Source organism: Acyrthosiphon pisum, chromosome A2 (genome assembly GCF_005508785.2).
Source record: "Acyrthosiphon pisum isolate AL4f chromosome A2, pea_aphid_22Mar2018_4r6ur, whole genome shotgun sequence".
Classification (NCBI taxonomy): domain Eukaryota; kingdom Metazoa; phylum Arthropoda; class Insecta; order Hemiptera; family Aphididae; genus Acyrthosiphon; species Acyrthosiphon pisum.
Window position 1 is genome coordinate 7834015 of NC_042495.1, and position 8735 is coordinate 7842749.

At 29.1% G+C, this 8735-nt stretch overlaps 2 protein-coding genes across 7 annotated transcripts in view; one reads left to right on the forward strand and one right to left on the reverse strand.

The window, feature by feature from the left end:
- Positions 1-2497, reverse strand: part of LOC100163256 (facilitated trehalose transporter Tret1) — a 17455-nt gene extending 14958 nt beyond the window's left edge. The window contains exon 1 of one of the 5 annotated variants that reach the window (XM_008185788.3): positions 2369-2497. Coding sequence is in view for 1 of the 5 variants with exons in the window: in XM_001947174.5 (XP_001947209.2) it covers positions 448-564 (117 nt within the window). In the remaining 4 variants the exon portion in view is untranslated. Of the gene's footprint in view, positions 1-447; positions 999-1111; positions 1279-1302; positions 1413-2262 lie in introns of those variants that run through there. The other 4 variants (XM_029490729.1, XM_016805182.2, XM_016805179.2 and 1 more) reach the window with 4 other exon arrangements.
- Positions 1596-6877, forward strand: LOC100164636 (vesicle-associated membrane protein-like). Of its 2 annotated transcripts, none has more exons than XM_008185782.3 (6): positions 1596-1995; positions 2431-2519; positions 2619-2697; positions 5225-5304; positions 5386-5437; positions 6221-6858. In XM_008185782.3, exons 2-6 carry the CDS (start codon positions 2436-2438, stop codon positions 6241-6243), a joined length of 318 nt encoding a protein of 105 aa, XP_008184004.1. In that variant the 5' UTR covers positions 1596-1995; positions 2431-2435; the 3' UTR covers positions 6244-6858.
- The last annotated feature ends 1858 nt before the right edge of the window (positions 6878-8735 follow it).

Genomic DNA, 8735 nt, shown 5'->3' on the forward strand with positions numbered 1-8735 from the left:
CAAAAATCGTAAAATAGCGAACTTCATTAAGCTATAACTTCGAAACTAAGTCCGACCGCCCAAATTCTGACTTCACCATCGTTCTCAGTATAGTTAACTACATAAGTCTAAAAAAAAAAAATTGCAAAAAAAAAGGGTGTCCGGTAAAGTTAACAAAATACCAAAAAATTATTGTTTAGATTTCAGATTCTGAGTAGGTATTGTGGTATATATAATAGTTAATGCGCATAAAAAATGTAGTCGCTACAATTAATATATTACTTAAGTAGGTTGTAGGTATATTTTATATACATTGTTTTGTCAAAATTGATCTTATTCCAATAATACATTTCTCACAAAACTATAAATGTAGTAATCATACATAATTAGTCGATATGAGAGTCTCAATTCAGTAGCAGTCATCTGCAAAGCGTAGTTAAGTTATAATTAACTATTTAATATAGGTACCTTATTTGTGTTATAGAGAAACAAACGACGAAGCGAAGTTATAAATTCAACAACTGGATAACTGCAGCGAGTGCAGCGGTCGAAAATGAATAACAGCGTATGGCGTATGCTGTACATATAGCTACTATATTATGAGCATTGAGCAGTGGACGATTGGCAGTGGTAGCAATTATTATATTATTATAGGGTCATACGGACTTCGAACTTTTAAGAGATATATCATTACCAGCAATGCACGCGATTAACTTGATTCACATTTAGCGTGGTTGTTAATTTACATACGTCCGGGCCGTACACATATCAGCCTAAAGCGCGCCTAAATTATATTGTACCTATTTAATTTAATACGTTATCATCATCGTATGTACCTGCCAATATGATAATATAACTTCGCCATCCGTAGTTGGCAAAAAATAAAAATAAAAATCACGATGTACTACTAAAGTAATATTAGTATATAATACTATAATTTAACCAATGTGGGCGGGGTAGGTACCCAATGAAAAAAAATAACTTCAGTTAGTCAAGTCAAAGTTAAGAACGTTTTACGTTTAGTTATAAGTTGTTTCAATAATGTTTGCGTAATCTAATTAAATTATTAAGTTAGTTAGAAAGTTAACTGAACCCGTTAAATTAAAAAAAAATAAAAAAATAAACTTGTTACTAGTTAAATATGACGAACACATCTGCTATCGAATCTCAGTATACTTATCTGTTAAACATAAAACAGGCAAGTCGTGTACAGTTGCGTGCATAGAAAAAATATTTATCAGAGGTAAAATGCAGCACATCTAAGTTTAATTGACAAATCACAGTTTAATGTTTTAAATATAAAAGTAAAATAAAATATATTACGAAAGTGATAACTCAAAACACTTTGCCCGAACGCTCAATTTCAATTGAGGTACAGCGTAATTTATTCATCGTCGATCAAATTCCCGTCATTGAGTAAAATAATTATAAATGACTAGATAGTTGAAATATTAATCAATTGACAATTTTAAATATTTGAATTCCACGAATCACGATAAAATACCTTAAACATTGATTACGAAATCGCGGGTATAACCTGTTGGTTTTTAGCCCGCGTTCGAAGCGTAGGATGTGTGCCAAAGATGTTCCGAACCACAAGGCGCTTACAACGTCACCGCGCAGGTACCGTATCAATCATTCTGACGTCACTTTATGATTGCATCACCACCAATCACTATTCATCAACAGATTCTGTGTACCTATTTCATTCGTTTAATAATTATTATTCTACTATTTCCTAATCTCCATTGACTCCATTCAACAATCAACAGTCAAAATTACGAAACGCGAGTCAGAGGACCGACCGGAGCAGACCTTTATGCGATAGTCGTCCAATTATTGTCGAGATTACCGAAAACTGTACGACGTACGTCAGTGTCGTCAGACAGGCAGTCATTCCATTCCGAACGTCGACGTCCCGCCCTTGACCAGTAAGTTGTATACCTACGTCGTCCATTATACCGCATCAGCGATATAGGTCCAAATAGATCCCGGCCAATAGATCTAAATATCCCGGTGAGTACTATACGATCTAATTCGATAATATTACGTCCCGCACTTGTATTATTTTCGAGTTTTCGACATCCAGAAACTACGACGACGTTAAAGTCGAGTTTGAAACACTGCGCCGCTTTTCGCCGTCTAGAATGTTCTACACAAATTTCGATCGTCGCGCGTATTAAACTTACAATATTGGTTTTTGAGCAAGTGTACAAAACACTACAATTAGCACACACAACTAACATACCTACGGCATTAGTCTGCTAATCTTCGTTTACCCACCTAAATGTTTATCGTGACGTTTTCTGTTTTCTGATAACTGGCAGTCACGAAAACGTTTGCCCTGACGAAATATACATAATATTAAATATAACTCTACATCACGTACCTATTAGACTTTTAGGTTCTAAATTTCCGTAGCACTGAAATTGGTTCCATTAACTTTTGCAGGCACAATGGCTGATAACAAAGGACAGAGCACAAAAAAGCCGACCGACTCCCAAAAGAAACTCCAAGAGTCTCAAGCTCAGGTTGATGAGGTCAGTATGATAACTATATAATAAATATGTTTATACGAGTGCATTATCAGCTTTGTAGGTATTCAATGAAATTATCTAATCATGTATAAATATTTCAAGGTCGTTGGAATTATGAGAGTCAACGTTGAAAAGGTATTAGAACGAGATCAAAAATTATCAGAGTTAGACAATCGTGCAGGTACATAAAGTGTAATATATTATCATTCTTTATTTATTAATAAACAATAATACATAATATTAATCAAATATTTTAACTATTACGATTAAAAAATATTTAATATCAAATTTATGTTCATAGTAATTAGTTACATTATGCTATAATTTAAAAGTTGGGCAAGTTAATAATGGGGCAGTATGTTATATGCCGGTTAAATGTTACAATTCAATAAACATTACATTTCAGGGAAGAAATGAAAAACTAATTTATATTGGTGATTGAAAGCTTATCAATTATCAGACCAGTGTGGATCTGTAACGGGGAACATGTAAAATGACATATAAATTATACACAGCGTCCCCGTTACATCTTATCACTTTCAATTGCCAATATTATAACTAGTATAACCTTTTTTTTATTTTAGTAATAATAATTGTAGAACATTTTTTTTTACTAGATAGTGTGATAATGAATAAATTTAATAATTCTCTTAGACTAAAAAAAAATTTCTTATTATCCAAGAATATCCAATTTTTCAAGTTAAATTTAATAAATTTAGCTGTGAAAAATACTTAATTTTTTACTCCAATAAAAATTATTAAATATTTAGCTATTATATTTATAAATCGCTAAAGTATAATAACATTTTTAACAAATATATTTCTCATACAATTACTATACATTTTATGTATGAAATCTACTAAAAGAACCATAACAATTTAAATATGTTTCATATCTAATGTAATTTACTTTTAAAAAAATAAAATAATACTATGGATAAAATACAGTTCTTATTTAAGACTAATTCAAATATCCAAAAAAATAATTTAGGCTATTAGCTAAACCTAGTTAATAAGTTATCAAACAAAATCTACTATTTAAATGAATAAGGAGTAAAGTTATATTATGCGCAGCATTGTATAACCAAATATAATTCATTCTTAGATATTTAACTCAAAATACTTTTTCTTAGTCATTCATTATACTTCATAAGTATACACTTACACTTTTTATATACTTTTCTTAGGTAGCCGGTAAACAAACTTATTAAAAAAATAATAGTATCTGATTAATCTGCTTAATATTCAAAAATAACTACCATATTATGTCTTTCTACTAAAATGTAATATAATTGATTTTTGTTTATGCTTACAAAACATTCAGTAGGAAGGTAAGTTTGGTTAAATAACCATAAATAGTAGATAGCGTTTTCAGTAAGATTGTTTTATTTTGTGTAGTAAAAAGTTATCATGTTAGTAAATAAGTGATGTAATTTGTTGGATGCATTTATAACGTGCATCATTAAATATATGATTATTATTATCTATTATATATTAATAGAAATAAATATTTAATAGACTTGTAATATGTAAAAATTCAAAATTCATATTGACATTTTAGTATTTTACTTTATAAATATAGAATAATAATAAATGACGCCACTGTTAATTGTTATATAGCAATTGATGCTTTAGATAAATAAAAATTTATTTAAATGTCCAATAATTTATTTATTAGTATTAAATATTTAGTAGATGCATGTGTAAATTGATATTACATATTTGTCTTTTTTATTTACGTTTTGTATTTAAGAGTGAAATTGCATTTTTAGTTTTTAATGATTTAATTAATCAATTATAGTGGAGTGTGTTTATGTTATATATTTTTTAATATTTAATTGATGCTGCATACAGTATTAAAAATATTTAGGTTTATCTCACTTTAAAATGCTTGTACCTATTTAGAAAACATACTACAATTTTATAGCTTATTATATTAGTATTAGTTTAATTGGTCTTAGACATTTTGTAAGATTGTTAGTATAGCATATACCCAGGAAGTAGAATTTAAAATGTTTTGGGGGAAATAATGAATATGTTGTAAGTAAGGCTTAAATAAATCATTGGAATAGATACATTCTTGGGACAGTGATGTTTTTATTTATTAGTGTCAATATAACTTATCTAGTTGTCTGTTAAAAGCCAAACAAAAAGCCCTTAATGCCTGTCTCCACCTCCTTAGACCCCTACTGAAATCTAAAATTAATATAAATACCAAACTACTAATTTACAAGTCCTTACAGTGTTCAATTATGGGGTGCCGCTAAACCTTCTAACGCCCGTACAATCCAAGCCTTTCAGTCAATATGCCTTCGCCTAGTTTCATCTGCACCTTGATACTTAACAAATAACAATCTCCACAAAGATCTTAAAGTCCAAAATCTCTAAATTATCAACAAATACACTCCATGATAACCCGCACCGCAGACTTAAAAGATAATGGTGTAGATATCTGCTTCTTTAGTAGGCGAGCAGAATAAATGCTGGATGTTGCTACCAGGTAACACCTTTCAAATTTTAAACATTTTCATTGTTATAACTGTCAGTTTTTAGGGTGTTACCACTGGGTATCTTCCCTAATCTCATGATTCATGTTAACCACTTTTATTTGTAAATCTATTTCAATATAATAAAAAAAAGTTGTCTGTTAAAATCCACTGTTTCAAAATATATTTTTGGGTAGTGTAACATAAACATTTTTGTTACAGATGTTTTGCAACAAGGTGCATCTCAATTTGAGCAACATGCTACAAAACTTAAAAGGAAGATGTGGTGGAAAAATTTAAAGGTTAGTACTTTGTAGTATTAAAATAAATATAATTTAATTTACATTATAATATACCTACATTCAATATTTTTATTTTACTAGATGATGATTCTATTGGGAGTTATTGTAGCAGTACTTTTGATTCTTATTGTCGGTAAGTTGTTTTGAAAATTTCACTTTAATATTATATAATTGATATTAAGAGAATGTCAGCTCACTATTTTTATTTTATTTACCGGACCCACGAGGATCGATATTCAGTTTGTATTCAGTTGAACCAATCCTGTGTTTTTAAACTTTAATATTGTAGAGAATTAATCTATAATTAAACTTAAGAGTACACTATATCCCCCCCCCCCTTACGCATTTTCGCTGTCCTACAAACGCAAGACATGTTAAATTGGACATTGTGAATATTCCATTCAACTTTTATTTTTAATATTAGACTGAATTGACATATTATTAAATTTAAAAGTAAGAATATTATCTAGTGAATCTTGTAAGTATTTTTTAATATTCAACTTTAAAGCGAGTTATAAGCAATTAACATTATCCGTGTAAGTTCTTTTACAATATTTCTATTTTTCTGCAATATATAAGCATATTATATTTCTAATATTTTACATTCTTAATTTTCCTACAAATGGAAATATTGTAAAAAGCCAGCGAACATACGCATAATGCTCTTAACTTTAAATTTAATAAGTCTGTTCATTGTAATATTAATAGTAAAAATATAAAATTGTTCTGTTAAACTCAAATTTGTCATGTTGTACATTGGTCAGAGAGAGAAACAAATAATAAGCTGATATCTCCTCAAATGAAAAAGAAAATTATTCATTTATAACATAGAAAAATTATACCCAATTGGAAGAAAAAGTTATGACTATTATTATTATTATTTTAACAATTTATTAAATAATATTTTTAATTACAGGGTCATTCTTTGGTTCCAATTGAGTCATACTGTTTATGAACAGAAAAAAGCGGAATTGTCATTTTACATCCTGAAAGCATTAACTTAACATTATTATTATTAATATAAATTGTGATAAATAATAAAATAATGTGTCGCGGAATTGCATTTTTAATAGATTGCAATATTACATTATATACATATTTGAATTTTTTGTCTGTTGCTAGAAATATTTTATTTAATCTAAGAAATTTATTTAATTTTTTAATACTCAAATAACTATAAACAGAACTTTTTTTTGTTATTCATAAAACATTCAACACTGTACAGTAAACTAAATTCTAATATATAATCATTAATAATTTTTAATTTATTCCTTTATTATTATTGATTATTATTACTTTTAATTTAATTTGAGGTTTTAATTGGCTATGGTAATAAAATATTATTGTATTGAATATAATATTATTTAATGTATTTTATTTTATTTTTTTATATCAAACAAATTATTTTTATAATGTAGGCTGATTGAATATAAAATATATTATATTTCTTGTAAAACTTGTCAACAACATTTATTTTTGTTACTAATAACTTTATAATATTTATTGTTAAAATGTTGAAAGCTTTAAGAAATATATTATGAAAACATCAATTAAATAATTAAATTTAAATTTATAATTTGTTTGGAAAATGTTTAATATTACCCAATACTAAATATTTAGGTATTTTTTTATAACTACATTTTACAAAGTATAACATTACTGATTACACCTCTACTTAAGCTAGTTCATTGCTAAAAATTTTTTTAACATAAACAAGAACTATAGAGCACCTACTTTTCGTAGTAATCCACAATATTTTCACACTAAATTGATTTTACATAGCGTTTTGGCATTTACTTATAATATATATAAAAAAGAAACCATTTAATTATTCAACGAAAATATATATTTGTGCTAAATTAATACAAATTTACAGTAGGTACCTATAATTATTTCAAATATTTTTACATACACAGGAATATTATCAAAAAGTGGTAATTTATACATAATAATATACCTCTAACATAAATAATTTAATAATGTGTAGGTGATACAAATTATTATTTGAACATTTCATTTCGAAATTTTGTACAATTATTTTATACATATCATACATATCATACACCTTCGACAGAGCATAGAAATAATTGTAGATTGTACCTTTACGGTATAATATTAAGTATACATATAGCAGCATCTACGATGGCACAACAGCAATATTGCTCGAAACTACGCGCAGCACAATAATCGCCTGAAGAATTTTTTAGTACGTTTCCAAAATGTTCGCTTCTTATAGGTTTGACCATGTTCGTGGTTACCACCCGGTCCATTATTGCAGCCATTGTTGTATCCTGCAGTTTCACACAAGTGACCGGCATCGCAACATTGAGTTTTGTCGGAGTCTTCAGCTCCATTGGGACTAATCATGGCGGACGACACTTGGATTGCCGTTTCGGGTGTCTTTAACATAATATTTGGCATGGAAAAAAAGACTTTGGTCAGTCGACTTGCAGCGTAATAGCTCGCACGACTCTTGGCCACGTCCAAATCCATGTCGTTCAATGAAATTGTCGAAGACATGACAAAAGATCGGCTCCTAGGGTTGACCACGTTCGTGGTTACCACTTGGTCCATTATTGCAGCATCCGTATCCTGCAAATCCTCACAAGTGACCGGCACCGCTACATTATTGAGTTTGGGTAGGGTTTTGGACTTGGTTGGGACTGTCATGGTTTCAGATGTCATTAACGATATATTTGGCATCGAAAAGTACGGACTAGTTGATGGACTTGCAGCGTTATAGCAGCCCTCACGTCCTTTGTTCAAATTCATAATGCGATTCATTGTTATTAAAGACATTCAAGTAGGTACGAACGTTTTTTAAATTATAATTGATTCGTTATACAGACAATTACTCGAAATTAAAGACAAATAAATTTTAGTTCAATACTAGAGCTACCTAGCTCACCATTTCCTTGGATACGAGATTTGATATGCTTATTATGTCCGGAATACATGTTAATTCAAATTGAGCCACCAGTCAACTAAATAAGAGAACATACAGAGCCCAGAGGGCTTTACCAGCACGCTCACTCTCATTTTAGATTCTGAGTGGAACGATGAATGTATTGATTTTACAATGAAGTGTTTTTTTTTTTTAATTTTTAATTTTTTTGTTTTGTGTCTGTCATCACCTTTTAGGACAGTAAAAATGCTTAGATTAAAAATAGATTTTCTTAAACAGTATCTTTTCTGATAGGAAAGTGAATCTAGTTGGTACTTTGGGGGGTCAAAAGATATTATTATAATTTTTTGTCAGTGGCGTCAGTACGAAACTAATATTGGCGGGTGGTCGTCTTTAACGGTCAACTCCCTTTAAATTATTTATTGTTGACGATTCCTTTATATTTTATAGGCTCTAAGGCGAGTCTGGTTACATACAACTTGTGTGTCCCCGTTAACACAAATTATGTTCTGAGATATCTGCAACC

What these genes read in the sequence shown, in the direction of transcription:
- LOC100164636 (XM_008185782.3), top strand. Translation starts at nt 2,436, where the DNA reads ATGGCTGATAACAAAGGACAGAGCACAAAAAAGCCGACCGACTCCCAA. An exon ending in CTCAAGCTCAGGTTGATGAG is followed by an intron (nt 2,520 to 2,618) that starts GTCAGTATGATA and finishes AAATATTTCAAG; the next exon opens with GTCGTTGGAATTATGAGAGT. An exon ending in ACTTTTGATTCTTATTGTCG is followed by an intron (nt 5,438 to 6,220) that starts GTAAGTTGTTTT and finishes TTTTAATTACAG; the next exon opens with GGTCATTCTTTGGTTCCAAT.